This window comes from Clarias gariepinus, chromosome 8, assembly GCF_024256425.1.
Source record: "Clarias gariepinus isolate MV-2021 ecotype Netherlands chromosome 8, CGAR_prim_01v2, whole genome shotgun sequence".
Taxonomy (NCBI): Eukaryota; Metazoa; Chordata; class Actinopteri; order Siluriformes; family Clariidae; genus Clarias; species Clarias gariepinus.
The window spans coordinates 21,432,288-21,449,957 of record NC_071107.1 but is presented as its reverse complement, the minus strand read 5'-3'; the positions used below and the strand labels follow the sequence as shown (position 1 = coordinate 21,449,957).

Here is a 17,670-nt window from a genome sequence, read left to right as displayed (position 1 = left end):
AGTTTGTTTGTTTGTTTGTTTTTCACACTTCTGTGATCTGATGTTTGATGTGAACATTAACTGAAGCTCTTGAAAATTACCTACAGAAATGTATGCTTGGCCCTGCTGCCAGATGATTGGCTGATTTAATAACTGCAATACAGTGGATGTTAAGAATATATTTATTGCAATGCAGTGGATTTTAAATGTATTTTACAAATCACCTTACATGCACTTTTAGGACGGTATACCATACCTTTCTTTTGTGCAAGGGTGACACCCTGAAGGCTTCAACAGTTGGTCTCTTGTACTTAGAAATGTGCACGTAAGTTCTTTTAAAACGTTACATCTAAACAAGAATCATGAGGGTGAGTCAAAAATTATCCACAGTCCGTTTATATTAAAACTTCTGTCTTATCAGCTTATAAGCGATTTTATCAGCGCTTTCCATTCAATGCTACTGTCTTGGCAGTCACTGCTGTGCAGGTGTGAACATATTACATCAGTTCATTTCTAACTGCAGTGTGAGCAAAAATGAGGGTGTACCTGGTTCTGTTATTTATCAAATACTTTGTGTGCAGTATGGAGAAAGTGTTGTCGCAAAATAGTGTATAGATAGGGAAATTCAAGGAAGGTCATACAAGTGTCCATGCCCACGCCTCATGACAACATTGTATCCTGATCTTGCTCCATTGGACTTTCACCAGTTTTGTGCCCTGAAAGCAGTGCTATGAGGACAAAGATTCACTTCTGATAAAGAAGAGAAGACACTGGTGCATTCCTGGCTTGCAAATCAGCCTTAAACTTTTTTAAAATGAGGGAATACGAAAGATTGTTGAAAATTTGTCTTTTCCAAAGGCGGCATATGGCTAGGAGGCCTCTAGGGTCTGGGTTCGATTCCCAGGCAGGTTCGATGCAGGCCTCTGTGTGCATGCTTGGTGGGTTTCCTTCAGGGTCTGGGTTCGATTCACAGGCAGGTTCGATGCAGGCCTCTGTGTGCATGCTTGGTGGGTTTCCTCCAGGTACTCCGGTTTCCTTCCAAAGTCCGATTAGGCTAATTGGCGTTCCCAAATTGCCCATAGTGTATGTGTGTGCCCTAAGATAGATTGTCCAGGGTGTACCTTGCCTCGTTGAGTAAATGAGTGAGTGTCTTTTCTTTAATATAAAGAGGTGGCAAAGTGGAATAGTGGTTAGCAATGTGGCCTTGCATATCTGGGGAATCGAGGGTTCGATTCATGCTTTGGGTCTGAGTATTTGCATGCTCTCTCCGTGCTTGCTTGGTTTCCTCTGGGTTCTTCCCACAGTTCAAAGACATGCAGATTAAATAACTGGCGTTCCCGAATTGTCCTTAGTGTATGAATGGGGACCTTATAGTGCCCCCTCATTGGTCCCTGATCTTGGAATATGGTCCCTGACTCTACACATGATGTGTGTTATGGAAAATGATGGGATTGAAAGATAGATTCTAAAAGATCTAGTTATAGTGACATACTATGTATGAATACATTCCATTTTTTTTATCAGACACATTAGGCAGACACACACTATATTCTATTTATTTCTGTAGACCATATAACTGCTCAGAGCCCAATCATTTACCAGGACTACATCCTAATATCTGTTCTTGGTGTTTTGGTGTCTAGGTGATTTGAAGTGGCAGTTTAGTGGTTAGCACTGTGGCCTTTCAAGTCCAGGCAATCGAGGGCTCGATTCATGTCACCGGTCTTTGTGCGTGTCGTTTGCGTGTTCTCCCCGTGCTTGGTGGGTTTCCTCTGCGTACTCTGGTTTTCTCTCACAGTCCAAAGCCATACAGAGTGGGTTACTTGACATTCCCAAATTGCCGTTGTGTGTGTGTGTGTGTGTGTGTGTGTGTGTGTACAGGTATGTGCCCTGCACTGGATTGGCACCCTGTCCATGGTGTACCCTAGTCTCCTGAGAAAGGCTCCAGGCCCCCACGACCCTCTACACAGGTTAAGCAGTTTAGAAGATGAATGAAGTAAAATGAATTCTAGAGACAGACGTGGATAATTTGACACCATTTCTGTACCATATGTCTTTTTAAAGATGCACTGTATTCACGTTGTCCAGGTTATAAATGAGATTAAAGATAAGGAAAGGTGCTATTATTTCCTGCGTGTTATGTAAGAGCTTTATGGTAACATTGTATGAATTTCCTCTTTGTGATTAGTTCCGTCTCTTACCTGTAGTCGAGTTCTCCAAACACGGTTTATCACTGGACGCATTAGCCGGGTCGTTTTTTGTTTTTCGCGTCGTGTTTTGGGGCTCTTTCGCTTTAGAACTTTACTCCGAAACTTTCGGAAAGCTTTTAAATGAGCGCCTGCTTTATTGAACGGAAGTAGCAGTTGCGTGGGAGGGCGTGGCTTATTTACCTGCGCGACTCAACGGTCACGCCTGAAGCTAAACTGCTTCTAGGATCTGCGGTGTGTTTAATGTATCACAGTACATAGCGCACTATGCGTCCAATAGGAAGGGGGGATTGGGACTGAGCCTGAATTTCACGCTAGAGAGAAAGAGAGAGAGAGAGAAGGAGAAAGAGAGAGAGAGAGAGAGAGAGTGAGTGACGCCTTCTTTAGCCCGAGACGCCTCGCAGTTTGAGTCACTCTGTTCAGACCTCAGGAGCTTTTCTTTAACTGTGGACTTTCCGCTGTCGAACTGAAACGTGAAAACGGTAAACGGAACCACACCAAGGTACGTTAAAGAGGGTTTATTTTAATTATTTTTTTTATAATAAGCAGTTTTATACGCCAACGAACTTTTCTTAATGTTTTTGTAATAAAACAAAACACACATGCATTCCCTAGCCGTCGGTTAATAGTCCAATTAATGCTCGAAAACTCCACATGTACAGCTACCTGTCACGTTAATGATCGATCAAGCCCTTTAACCCGTAATCCCAATCAGAGACTTAGTTAATCATTAATCGAAGGAAGGGAGATAGTCTTTAGTTGGTCGCTTCACTGACTGAGTTTTTAGGCTTATCTACAGTACCTTCTCGTTGCAGCTCAAACACAAGCGAAGCTGCAGAGCAAACAGAGCACTGTGTACATGCAGACTGTAATAATGACTGTAATTATACCCATTGTACACTCTACTTACTCGATGATGATATTTGGCAGTTATGGAATTCAGATTGTATTTGCTGATTGCATTACTTTATTTTTTTTAAAACATTAGTTTAGCTTATTTTTAAGAGGCAATATGTGATCAGGTCTGTTTTTTATTTATTTATTTATTTTTAATTGGCCACATTGTTCTTAACTAACTTAAAGTTGATTTTTGTTATATCTGCCTCTGGTGTGTGTCTGATGCACATCAGGTTGAAACATGAAAGACTTACTACGATGTGATCTGTTCTACTTCAAGAGCGAACAGAATCAGGGCTGTAGAGGGTCCTGCGTTTATTACTGGTGATTTAGCAGAAACTTTTCTATAAAGCAATATTCAAGCAGACCAGGCAGTTTAAGGATCCAGGATTCAAGAGGAGAACCTTCTAGCTACTAAAATATTATTTTGATCTCTTTAATGCTTTACATTGATTTCCAAATTTGTCACCATCCATCTGTGTTGAGTTGACACTTAATATTGGTCAAGGTTGTAGTGGATCCAGAGACTATCCTAGGTTCTCTAGGTGCAACTAGGGAATACAAGGATACCAGTCCATTACAGGAAACCCACCATGCATACATAGACACTTTCGTACACGCATCAACACCAACTGTTTAATATAGAGTCACCGATTCAGGTGGGAGGGTGGATTGAAAGCAGAGAACCCAAAGGAAATCGACACGGACACAGAGAGAACATGTGATACTCCACACAGACAGTAACACAAGCTCAGGAGCAAACCTGGGACCCTGGAGCTGTAAGGAGCAGCTGCTGGTATTTTGATGGCCTTGATATCAAGTCCTTATACACACACACACACACACACACACACACTTTTTTTTCTAATAGAAATCTAAACCTTGTCTGACACCTTTGAGCAGTTACCCAGAATACCATAACGATCACCTTTTCTAAGCATAAAGGTTTAAATGTATGGTTTATTTACACTTCAAAAAGACCCATATTATGATATAGAGTGCTTGAATATATACTGGCTGATTGGTTAAGGTTTTCTTTTCCTTTAGTCATTTTATGAATGATAAAATGCTGAGGCTATAATGGGCACAGACTCAACATAAAACATCAATTGCTCTTTACAACCATGGTGAGCAGAAAAGCATCTCCAGCGTACACAAAACATCAAACCTTGTCCTACAAGAGCTGAAGAACCTAAGGCTTTATATCTAAGGCCTTTTTTGACACAGACTGACAGAAACTGGACAATTTAATATAAATCACCTGTTGGTCTTTTCCCAGTCTTTAGACAACAAGCTTGGGCAAGACTGTGTCTATAATTTTCCCAGATTTCTGCTCTTGTCTGGCAAAAATGGTTCTGCTGTTCTAGCCAATCAACATGAAAGTTGATGTTTTGTGTGTTCTGACATGCTTTTTCTGCTCAGGACAGTTGTAAAGAGTGATAATGTGACTATTACTATGAACTTCGTGTCAGCTCAGACCAGTCTGGTCATTCTCCTCTGATCTGTCTCATGTTTGACTCCTTAAATCAGCTTTCCAGAATGAGAATGCATTACTGTAACCTTTTCTAAGCAAAAAAGGTTGAACTTTTAATCAAAGTTTAAATTAGACACATAGTAAGAGATGAAAATGTCTAAAAATTATATTTGAAGATTATGTTGTTGTTTTTTTCTTTTAGCTTGCAGGTGTAAGGATACTGATATATGGACAATGTTTTTCCTGGACAATGCACTAAGATCAGATAAGGCATATAAGGCATAGTGAAACTAGCCAGTGTTGGTGTTTGTTTGAGGAATTGTTCCCAAATCCACTACCGGATATGCACTGTGTTTTCTTTGCTCTAGTACACTTAGCTGACCTTACAATGGGCTTGGTTTAAGGTGACGAGTTAAATCAGGTGTGGTTAACCTACTTAGTGCATAATAGAAGGCAGTCACATGTAGGACTGTTTGTCCACAGGGCTGAATGATAATAACTAAAAACAATTAGTTATTCTAGCAGTCACTGAAGAAAGTAGTTTAGTTATACTGGAATTTAATACAAAAAGTATTTTGAAATTCTACAGAAAATAATTTTATCACCACCTTAAGGCTGTTTAGGTGACTATGTAAATCTAATTGACCTGATTTTACACAATTTAGATTTTAAGTATGGCACTTGTAAAAAAACTTTAGCTGTCATGTGGCACTGCAACATTTTCCTGGTATGTGGGTTAAGCTTCACGCCAGACCTTGGAGGTAAATTTAGCAGGTTCTGGGTATCAATACCTCAATATTTATTCATGCATCCTGACTTGTTAAACTCATCATGCTTCAAAATATGATGTGATGCAGCCCTTCTGTCTCATTTTCATACAGATCCTGCTCAAAATAGAAGCTTGTCATCTGAAGCGTAAGAATTTCATAAAGCAACAAATCTGTCATCTCTTTTCAAACTGCACAGAACCAGGCTTAATCATGCTTACACTAGTTGCAGGCTCTACTGTATTACTTCTTCTTTAAAAAATCTATTAAACATCAGAGGCTGCATGTGACTAAAAAGTGTGCCAAAATAGCCAAAACAAAATAATTAACAGTTGATTAAAGTTCGTAAGTTTTGAGCTTTGTGTTTGGGGAGTACTTATTTTATTCTGTGAGAGAGAGCACCATAGAGAGACTAACAGAAAGACAATCCTTCTTATTTTCTTTTGCCAAAGAACTGATAATGTGACCTCTTAGTTTCCATTTATAGCTCACCAGAGTCCTTTTCTATCCTTTATGGGAAAAGGACAAGGCTTCCCAGGCTCCTTGAGCCAGTAAATAAGCGTGGATCAGTTTGTATCAAGACAAGCAAGCACAGTGCCTTGTTTTCACTCAGACATTTTTATGTACTAGAAAAGATTCCATCAGATACATGGAGCTTTCTTTAAAACACAAAAATCAAGAGAGTCTTTATAAATCAGTAATGTTATCATTTTAACATGTCAAAGGCACTCTTGTTAATATTGTCAGTCATTATTTTATTCACCAGAGCTGAAAAAGTGTCTGTTTTTAGCTGTAGATTAGATCGACTATTACTCATCCATCAGAGTATCAAAACTGAACTGCTATTATAAACGTCGGTCTCTGACGTAAAATTGTTAATGTTACTGAAAAGTTTTCATTAAAGAGATCCGGTTACTATTTTACTGCTTCTGTTCAACCTGCTGATGTTGTGAGAATTTGATGGGCAGCTGTGGTTAATATAAGCTCTTCCTGTGTAAGCGGGTGATGGAGGACTGACCTTTCAGAAGTGAGGACGTGCGAGTCAGACTTGAATACTTTAGAAGTAAGGTTGGAAGAGTTGTGATTTCCAAGGCCTACTTTTTTGCACCTCTTTTGGGCACGTGCTGAGGGATTATCTCTGTGGACATGGAACAAAATGTGGGCAGCCTTTTGTATTACTAACAAATTGAATTTCTTTTTCCTCCTCCACCCTTTAACTCACTTTAGGATTGTTTGAGAGTGCTATTTGAGATATACCTGCTAGGTGCAGCGTTTAGAATTTCTACACTGACTTTTGTGATGACGAAATGTACCAGCAAAAAGTTGCTATATTTTATTAACACATTTTAAAAGAAAGTAACTTTAAAACCAGTTAGATTTGTTATACTTTCACTTGCGTTGTAGATTGTAGACAATTGTGGTTATCTTATCTCGGGACTTTGATCTGAGAGTAAACATTGGGCAGGTATTTAAAAAAAAGTTACCATATGTAAATCAAAGCTTCAAAACTCCTTTTTTTAATTGATAATGAAAACACGCTTTTATATTCCACAATAATTTCATTATTAACGCGCAGATAGAACTAGATTCTTATTCCTACTGTTTTGGCCCCATGAGTAAGAAATCTGTCTGTGAAATCTTTCACAGCAAGCGATTTGTAACAAGATCATCTTTAAAAAAAAAAAAAAAACACAAAAAAATCTTTGTTCATGCTCTAAACCAGAACCTGATTTGAAATGGATCAGTCGAATCCTATGATGAGATATCATTTGAAAATTTTGTGATTCTATTAAAATGTGGCACATACATCTTTATATATTTATTATTTATGACATAAACTTTGTCTTTACCTTTCTGTATTTTCTTCTGCAGATGTTTTTTTTTTTTTTTTACATATTTCTATTGATTTCTGACTTTTACGACATTTTGTATTTTTAAAAGGAAAACATTAAAGCTTTTTAAAGCAACAGCTATTGTCGAACATCAGTTTCGTACAACAGTGACATGTTGTTTAGTATGAAAGTTCTTAGAAATGATTATAACTGTGCTTCAGTTTGGTGTGAAATATTCCCTGCTTGTCAGGCACAACATTCAGGAACCTTAAGACCAGACGATGGACAAATGTTTGCACATAACATAAGTTAATTGCTGTCACGAATGCCTAGTTGTTTGTCAGCCACAGGCATGCGAGTTCCTGCAGTTCCACTGGTTGCTCTTTCTAGTAAGGGATTAGATGTTATTTTGGCAGTGGTCGTAATTGTGCTAGAAATTCCTGGGCTCCTGTCACATCCTGTTTTGCTTGTGCAACAGCTTGTTATTAAAAGCTGGTTACACTGCACCTGTACGCCACACTCTCAACCAGCTGTGACAGCCCAACGGTAGTCATGGAGATGCACAGCAGCCGATGCTGAACCAATATAACTGTCCAGCGTTGCGTATTACTGATTCTCTAATGCAGCATGCGTGTGTATGTGTGGGTGCGTAGGGAGAGATGGAGAGGGAAAGAGAGAGTGACACAGATGCTTGTATTTAGTTGTGTGGGATTTTGGGAGAAGGAGACTACGAGGGTACTGGGTGCATGGCCTCTTAGAGGGCAGTAGGGGTTAGAAAGGAAAAGAAAACAGCTCTCATCTGGTGCATAGGCTTGTTTAATGGGAACAAGCGTGTGTTTATCTTAGACAGCGAGGGAGTGTACTGGCGTGTTTATAGAAGGGAAGGACAACGCGTAAGTATGATGGGGAGAGAGGTGAAGGGAAAAGGGGGAGTGTAGAACAACTGTCCTTCTAAATCACATCGTACAGGACGTGTGTGTGTTTTACAGAGCTGGTGTACTCTTGAGTAACCATCAAGTACTGAGTACCTAGTCTTTTAAAGAGCTAAAATAAACAGGATTCCGTGTTTAAAAACTGCGAGAAATGAATCAGAGGTTACAAAAACTTCTCCTCCTGGATATTCCTGACAATTCTGAAGAGTCAAATCTTTGGCATATGTAAACCTATGACCACATGGTTACATGGCATATATATATATATATATATATGTAAACCTATGACTATGACCACACTGTTACATGGAATATATGTCATAATCGCATAATCATGCCCTTACTTCAGGCTTTGGCCAGTCAGGTGACTGTGTGTGTAAGCTCAAGTGACAATAAGAACAAAGCAAATGGAAGTAAGAGAGAGGGATTATAGTATATTGTGTAGTCTGTGTGGAGTTTGAATTTTCTCCCTGTGCCTGGTGCGTTTCCTCCGGGTACTCCGGTTTCCTCCTACAGTCCAACGACAGGCAGATTAGGCATTCCCAAATTACCTGGAATGAGTGAATGAGCGTGTGTGTGTCCTGTGATGGATTGCCCCCTATCAAGAATGTACCCCGCCTCATGCCCTAAGTCACTTGAAATAGGCTCCAGGCCCCCCGCGACCCTTTATACCGGATAAAGCGGTATAGATGATAAGTGAATAAGTGAACAAGTAAGATATCCGTAGCCAGCTAGCTAAAAAGCAAGATTAGGTTTAGTTTTATCCCACAGAATGAGCACGGTTACACCATAGCAGGTTGTTCGTGTCTGGGCAGTGCTGCTTAAATCAGGTAATCTTAGTTACAAATAGGCAAATAAAAGACAGGAATTTTGTTCTTTCATCTGATACTCGATAACAATGACGCGTTGGTAGTTTTGTGAATACTTGATCTGCACAAGCCTCCAAGAGTCAAGAGTCCATCACTACACCTTTGGTGTATTTACTGCTTATGTCGTTTGGATTCTATGTAAATACCTGTACCTCAAGAAAAAAAAAAAAATCAGGATTAGTGTTCGTATTCAATTTTTTTTTATAGCTTATAGATGTGTTAGGAATTAATCTCTAGTCCAAGAAGAGAAACGTTTTTGTATCCAATGACAGATGTGTTTAATTGAGGGATGTGTAGAAAGAACATGAATAGTTATAAGGAATGCGCAGTAGATGCCGGGCTTATCTTTTATGTCGGATGTATTCAAGCTGTCAAGGAATTGCAGGGAATGTGCCAGTGAGAAGTAAAGTGAAAAACACCTCACACTGTATATTGAAAATGACTACATCACGTTTGAAAGCCTTAAGGATGCATTCAAATTAGGTATTATTAAAGTATACAGTTAACGTCAGGGGTTCGGGGAATGCCATTTGCAAACCATAAGTAAAACATTTGAATACGTATATTATTTCTAGGGATAGAGATAGAAAGGAATTGAGACATCTAAAGGCTTGCAGCCTTCATAGACTATCATCCATTAACATTATTTAAAACAGGTCTATCAGATTGAGCATAATGCTCAGGGATATTTCATCTTTGTTTACGTGTGTTTTTTTTTTTTTTATATTGAAAACTCGACACTCTGCTCAGCTGGCTATTTTCACGAATTCTAGTTTGTACTGTGACATTTCTTCTGTGTTTTGCTGCCTCAGCTAACTTTTTTTTTTTTTTGTGCTTGTTTTTAGGTCAAGTGTCCGGAAGGATGATAAGAAAATAGTTAAGATTGCCGGGACCTTGTCGGGGAGACAATCGAAAAGATCCCAGTGTGTGTGTGTCTTGTGTCTGGGTGTTGTCGTGTTGTGCTGAAGGTGTGAGTGTGGGAGTGTGTATTTGAGGTGCTCACCTCTTTGGGGTGAAAAGAGCGGCGATGAGGATGAGTAGCAACGTTACATGGCTGTCCTGCCTGCAGCTGCTGTGTGCTATGTCTACACTGACGGCTTATCCTTTAACACCTCCTCTGGACCTGGATGTTACTCCCAGAACTACGGTCCTTTTCAATGGTATGACTCACATTTACACGCAAAAGTAAGCAGCAGCGATACATACAACAGACTCTGTCCTGTAAGTGATATAATGTTATATTGGATGTTACTATTTTTTTTAGTCATGGTTTACTTTGAGCAGTAATGCAGTAAGCATTAGAGGCAGATATAAAGCAATAGATTTACCTGGTTACATCAAGAAAAGTCTGCGTTTTTTTGTTTATTTTTATCTTAAGTATCATAGTAGCACAAGAATATTCTTTCTTATTTTTATCTAGAAGAAAGGAGGCTAATACTTGGTTCTTATGAACACTACATGTGAGGCCCACTAGAGCATCTTTAAAAGAAATTTCACGCTTTAAAAGAGGACAGTAAGATTATTGCTCAAGATTGGTTGATAAGGAATGTCATCTTTCTTAGTTAGAGAGTGGAGCTGTCAGGGTGAGCACACCACTCTCTTTGGCACATTGTGTATAGAGCAGAGTCACATCGAACCAACTCGAACCTCTCCTACCTGGAGTTAAGCAAGCATGGATTTCAAAAGTCCCAAGACACATGTTTCACTTCCAGAAATATGATGAGAGCAAACCTTTCCCAGGCCTGAAATAATCATCCCCAAAGCAACCATCCAAAGTGTTCCAGCGCTCCCCAGAGCAGAAAAAACTCCATGCGTAACAGCTCTGACTCTGTACACATGCTCAAGGATGGCTTATTGTTCTGATGACCGGAATGCTTAGCAAACTGGCAGGCAAAAGCAACAACAACAAAAAAAGTGCATGTTTAAAGTTGGAAATGAGTGACGCTAGCACTGACGCAACTGTTGTGTGTACTTATATTAGGCAAGTACGTGCATGTAATCCTATCTCCCCATCATTCATCCTCTATCCACCCACATACTATGCTTTTTTTTCCCTCTACTCTCTCACCTCCTCCTGAGGCATCTATCTGCTCTTTTTATATCAGCCACTAGCTTAGAAAAATATGTTCAAGTTTCTTAGCAACTTGTTCAGGATATAAAAGTATCCGATGGTACTCAGGTTTGTTTTTACCTCACACGTTTAATATGCTCAGTTAGTTGAACCATGTGATTTAATGTGGTTTGCTTAAAATTACATTGTTTAATTCAACAAGCACATTAAAAAAATGTGTTCAAGTCAAACCGGGACTTTTCGATTGGTTACCATCGAGGTAGAAAGGTTCTCAGTACCCCGGAGCCATGATCTTTTGATGATGATGCTTGCCGCCCAGGGACTCCTTCAATGGGTCAAACGTGTAAAAATTGGATGGAGTGACATCTGGACTGTATGGGGATGTGGTAATAACTGCCAGCAGAGTTCCTGTAATGTGCAAGTGGTGTTCATCATAATTGTGTGTAGAGACAAAAAGACAAAAGCATCTCTTCCATAAGTTGAGGATGCGTTATCCATCAAACTTCAGGGATCAGGCGTTGAGGCTGAATGATTATGGCGCCACGATCAGGATCGTCATTTACTGATGTACAGCCTTTTTAAAACATTTACATCATTCAAATGTTTAACAGTCATCTGTATCGGTTTTATAATCCGTCATATAATCAATAATCTGGTGTCTTTCTGGTTATCCATTTTTATCCTTGCTAACCACAGGTGATTTTAAATCTTTTATTGGAATTGTACTTTAGACCCTTACCAATAAACTGGAAATGACTAATACTTTAAGGAATAGAATATTGTTAAACAAATGAGTTTTAAGGGAAATGAAAAAAAAAAAAAAATTTTTTTTTTAAAAAGCATGCATTTAAGATGCAAAGATCATTCGTCTGTGTTCTCCAAGACCATCTGTGTGGGTTTCTTTTAGTATGTGTAATTACTTTAGCTAAAACGAAACTGGCAAAGTAGCCATAGATGGATTTCATCATCACTCAGCTCTCCTACGCATAGAAAAACCTCCACACACACACACACACACACACACACACACTCTCTCTCTCTCTCTCTCTCTCTCTCTCTCTCTCTCTCTCTCTCTCTTAAATCTTGAAGCACTCCTATACCATAACCATTCTAGTCATTTGGTGTACAACAATCCGGCTAAATTAAATCAGTATCAAGGATGGAACGATTGAAAGTGCTCGAATGATGGCTCGATGAAAGAGATGATGAGGCTCTATAAAAATGTACATTATATTATACTGGAGCCAGATAATAAGGTTTTAGTGCTTTTAGTATTCAGGAGTTGTGTAGGAGGGAGCGATGGTTATTAATGTGAGATTAAATTCAGGCTGTTTACTGTTTAGTCTTCCTTCCTGGTATTTTTTATTTTTTCCCCAGAAGAAGCCTTCATTTTTTTCTCAAAATTATTGTGGGAAGAAAACATTGTTCTGAGTGTGGTAATTAACAGGCAAGGCTGAACAGAACCATTTGTGGCTAAAGTGAACACTTACGCAAGACTGAATGGGCAAGAGTTCATCTGGCACACTCAAGAGGACAGTCACACTTGCATGTCAGAGAACAAGGCCAACCGAATACGTGGTCTAGCAAAGCATGTACGCTGTGCTGACATGCACTCAATAATTTCTCAAGCATCAGTTTTTGGATAATGGAAAAGAAAAAATGTCGCAGTGAGCACTGTGTTCTGGCCTTTTCTGATCCTCGTGAGACCTTCAAAGATGTTTACTCAGAAAACATTCCTTCATGGCGACACACGCACACTCTCTGCTATCTCTCTCTCTCTCTCTCTCTCTCTCTCTCTCTCTCTCTAGCTCTGTTTTTGATTTTTATAATGATCAATTTGGCTGGAAATTGTTTGTCAGCATTTGCTTTTGTTTGACTTCAATATCTCTTGCGATCCTGTAAGTACACATGTTAACTCGCAGCTGTCCGTTCAGTGATCTCGAATCTAGTTGGGGTTTAGCACGTAGGACTGTCGCAGCATGTGTATGTGGATGGATGGCAGAAAATTCAATCACCTGTTCTTCAAATCTTCCCAAAGTGTTATGCTGTGTAACACTGTCATGACACTCTCCGTGTGGCAGCTTAATTTCCACAGCCTTTTTTTTATTATTTTTTTTATGCTCCCCAGTGTTACAGAGCCAGCACGTACCTCTGACTCCATGCTGAAGTCTGCGTCGTGATTTAGCACACTCATTCAAATGTCAAGGAAAATAAATTTCTTTGCACATAGACTTTTGCACAGTTGTCATTAAGCCCTTATTTCAGTTTTGATGATGAAGCTACATGTCAGAATAACGGTAAAAGCAGTTACTCTAGAAGTTACATTTAGCTTTAAAGGGTTGTAATATAGTATTCTATAATTGTAATAGAATTGTTTTGTGGGTTTGCTATGCTTTCTCTCACATCCTTGTTACCGTATGAACATGAGTCACATGTTATTCAATAAGGTGATTGAAAGCCAGATGTTCCGAAGCAGGTCTGAGAAAAGATTTGCCTCGTCTGTCTTGTCTGTGTGTGTTTGCATTGTCGTTGTTGTTTTTGTGGTTGAATCTGGTGTGTTTTACTACTCATTGCTTGCCTTGCCTTGTCCTCTTCAGGCTGATAATATTGTGGAAGCCATTGAACTTCCCTCCTGTAATTATAGTCTGGTTTGAATGGCCTCAGTGGAATGCGTGTATCTGATCGAAACACGGCTTATTTGATGACTTAAACAAGTCCATGTCAGGGAAGCCTGCGTGTGACATACCTGTAAATAAAGGACCTGGAATGAATGGCCACGTGTATGGGCATGTTGTTTTGTAGCTGTGGGGATGTATGGATATAAGGAATATGCAGAATACACAGGATGCTTGTAGTAATAAGTGTAAGAGCTTAAAGTTTAAACGCAGGATAATTTACTATAACAGGATATTACAAATCAACTACATGACTAAAAGCTTTAGCACTTGCTTGTACTTTGTATATACTCGTACATGAGGGAGAGAGAGAGAGAAAAACTACCATTACAAGGATATACCTCAAAGTTTATTATTTTACCTTAAGGCTCAAGGAAATGAGTCCTCTCATTACTGGCACTGTTAAGGCCACACTCCACCTTTGTAACATTAGTCATACCCATGTACTAAGAAATCTGTCTGTGACACAGAGTAGGGAAAAAGCACCACTTTGGTAATATTCTTAAAAGCCATTTCAGTCTTGTGTCTGGTAATATTCACCATATAGACGGTACTAGGTTTATGGCCAAATATGAATACTTTATTCTGATTGAACAAATGTGAATAGGAGGTGCATTCTATTTATTTATTTATTTATTTATTTATTTATTTTTGAAAGAAATATGCCAGAAAGGGTTTCAAAGCCTTCTGGTTGAGATTTAAAGGTGTGCAAATAACATTTTTTGAGCAAGAGGGCGAAGGGTTTAAATTAAATTTATTAGAAAATATTATTGGGATGTGACAACAATATTATTATTATTATTATTATTATTATTGACAGCATATAATTTATCATTTATAAAATGAGTGCAAAAGAATTCCTAGACATTTTTGTGCAAATCTTGATACAACCACATACATTTTGAGCTCCAAACAGATACATGTAGATAAAAAGATCATTGTGTTACACCTCTAGATTCTCTTGTTTGGAGCACTATATAAGGCAGCAGTGAAGGTCTGGATTCAGACAGTTGTTAGTGAGTGTAGTGGAAACACATCATCATAACCTGTCCTTACATAAACAATGTGGATGTTACAAATTCCCCAATGAACGGAAAGCATAAAAAGAAAGAGGTTTAAACCTTTTCTGTATTAAACACATAACTGTAAAGTGTCTGATGACATTATGGCTCGTTAAACACCAATTTCTTTGAGAGTTTATATAACTACTCCGACTTTTAAAATGTGAGCTTAAAGAAATCACTATGCACTGTGGTTTGAAGTAGTAAGCGTTGGTTGAGCACTTAAGTATCCTGGGAGAATAACATGTCCACAGAAGCTCTTGAGAAGCTTACAGAATGTCTGCGTCATAAATAATACACTATGGTAAAGAGGGAATGATGTGAGACACATCACAAGTCTAGGCTCTGCCCATGTACTGTGATGTGATAGTGGTGAACTTTGTATTCCTGAAGGTGGGTTGGAGATTGTGTTGCTGACTCACGTTTCTGAGCATGCTGCTTTATCTCCGCAAGGGATTAAAGTATTCAGAGCATGCGTATTTGTATAGACAAGTAGACAAGGTGCTTTGTAAACTTATATTTGACCCTTTTTTTTTTTTTAGATAAGTTAATCTAAATCTAATGTGTTATATTACATATATATTGTACATTAATGCAGATACACACCCTGTTTAAGACACAACACTGTAGCTGATTTTACGGAGAGAAACATGACTAATGTGTTTGTGGTAGGTGAATCATAGGTAAAATTGAGAGCAACGTCAGCATGGGATCGTAGAGCACAGTGTTTGCGCTCTCTCTCTCTTACTCTCTCTCACTCTTTCTCTCTGTCGCTTTTTGGCTTTGTTTGACATCCGTGTCCCTCTGGTTGATTGCTTAAGCATTCCTGAAGCAACATGCAATCTTTTTCGGTACTGCTTCTAAGGCTCTTCCTGCCAGGGATGTTGGTTTCTGATCAGAGGATCAGTAGTTTAAACCCCTGCTCCATCTCTCACTGTTGGGCCCTACAAAAATACAAAGCACTTAACCCTGTCTGCTTCAGCAGTGCTGTATCATGGCTGAACCTGCGCACTGACCTCAGCTTCCTAACAAGCTGGGATATGCGAAAAAAAATTTTCACTGTGCTCTAATTCCTCTGTGACGTTATTTCACGTTGTTACTTGGAGTACAGGATCAACATAACCATTACTTGTACCATCACCATTAAAATGTTTTTCTATGTAAAATAATTAAGCAAGCATTGTAAACAGTCCACTTTTTTGATTGCTCATGGGAGATCACAGAAATTTGGGAAAAGTTGAAATATCTTGACTTGATAAAAATTTGCATGGATTACTGCATTTTTAAAACTTTTTAAATCCCAATGGGTAATTGCTTATGTATAGAATGTCCTTTTGAAATTTTATTGCATTTACAGAATTCACATATATATATATATATATATATATATATATATATATATATATATATATATATATATATATATAATATAATATATATATATATATATTTTTAAAGCTGTTTATGCTATATTTTTACTCTGACACACATATTTGACATCAAGTTCCTCAACTGACCGGCACGCATAAAGGAACTATCTGTCAAGCTTAAAAGCTTTTGCTTATAAACTCACAGCTTTTTTTGGCACTGTAGCCAGGTTCTCGTATGGCCACGGTCATTTCTTTTAATATTTTTTCAAACATGGATCAGTTGCAAAATATGGCTTTTAATTTAGCTTGTACAAGAACTCAAATGTTGAAATTTACATATACATCATCTCCTACTTTATGAGGTTCATTACCTCATTACCTTACCTCTGAAATCCTTCTTCAGCATTATTTCCTACCATAAAAATAAAACAAATGATTAGTTGGATTGATATTGATAGAAAAGTCACATGATTCTGATTCTGACCCTTCAGACTGAGGTTGCAGTGCAAAATAATTAGACCCAAATTTAATTTAGGATCATATAATGACGGATCTCCATAAAATCAAAAAAGATTAAGTTCCGTGTTATCGGTGCCGTTTGCACTATTATTATTAAAAAAAAGAAAGGAAAAAAAAGGTCTGAGTCATATACAAGGGGGGAAAAACAGCTACTTTAGCCTGCAGCATGAATGTAACCCAAGAATATCATTGAGTACTTTTTGTGAAAACTTAATTAAACTATATTATTGGGCTTAATTAAAGAATATGAACAATGAATTAAAAGAGTGAGCTACAAGACTAATCTTTTAATTATAGGAAAAAATGCGGCTGTATAAATGGAGGATGGGCTGCTCTGACTGCTCATAGCAGTACGCTGTAAACAAATGCTTCAGCTTTTTTTTTTCTCATGCTTGTTTTTCCTCCCCTAATCATTAATTTTGTTTGGTTTGCATGGGCAGTGATGGAAAGATAATTCTAGTGTACTTTACCTTATAACCACTGTACTGACAAGTTTATTGTTTTCTCGTTCAGTACTTTCCTTGGATATGCCTTCTTTTGGTGTAAAACTTTTTGATGCAAGCGAATTAAATTACTAATTTGAATATTCTAGCAGTTTGTGGCTTTAATATGACCTGTGTGTGTGTTTGTGAATCAGAGCTGTGGGGGTGCAGCCGCTTCAATGGCTCTGCTCAGAACTACAGTACCCTGCTGCTGGAGGAGGAGCCAGGTTTGCTGTATGTAGGTGCTCGAGGAGCACTGTACGCCCTGCAGGCCTCTAACATTTCCAGTTTCAGTGACACAGTAAGTAGTTCTCATGCAGATTTTTCATTTTAAGATTAACCATATGAGACCACTGTGTAGTGACAAAACAGCCTTGTAGATTTTCTGTTGTCAGAATCAAAAATTACAGTTAAGTCAGCTTTTATAATTCCTTTAGCTATACTCCATTACAAAGGGTGCTTTCCTGTCAGTGCAACTCTTAACATTCTCCTTTGGCATCTTATCACCCAAGTTATGTATACTTACAGAACTATC

The 17,670-nt window shown here is 38.4% G+C and overlaps 1 protein-coding gene across 1 annotated transcript in view; it reads left to right on the top strand.

Annotated features, from left to right (window-relative positions):
• The first annotated feature begins 2,407 nt into the window (after positions 1-2,407).
• The window catches only part of sema4ga (sema domain, immunoglobulin domain (Ig), transmembrane domain (TM) and short cytoplasmic domain, (semaphorin) 4Ga), a 29,372-nt gene continuing 14,109 nt past the window's right edge, over positions 2,408-17,670 (top strand). The window contains exons 1-3 of the mRNA XM_053502333.1: positions 2,408-2,688; positions 9,803-10,117; positions 17,291-17,436. Coding sequence (XP_053358308.1) covers positions 9,985-10,117; positions 17,291-17,436 — 279 coding nt within the window. The 5' untranslated portion in view covers positions 2,408-2,688; positions 9,803-9,984. The remainder of the gene's footprint in view (positions 2,689-9,802; positions 10,118-17,290; positions 17,437-17,670) is intronic.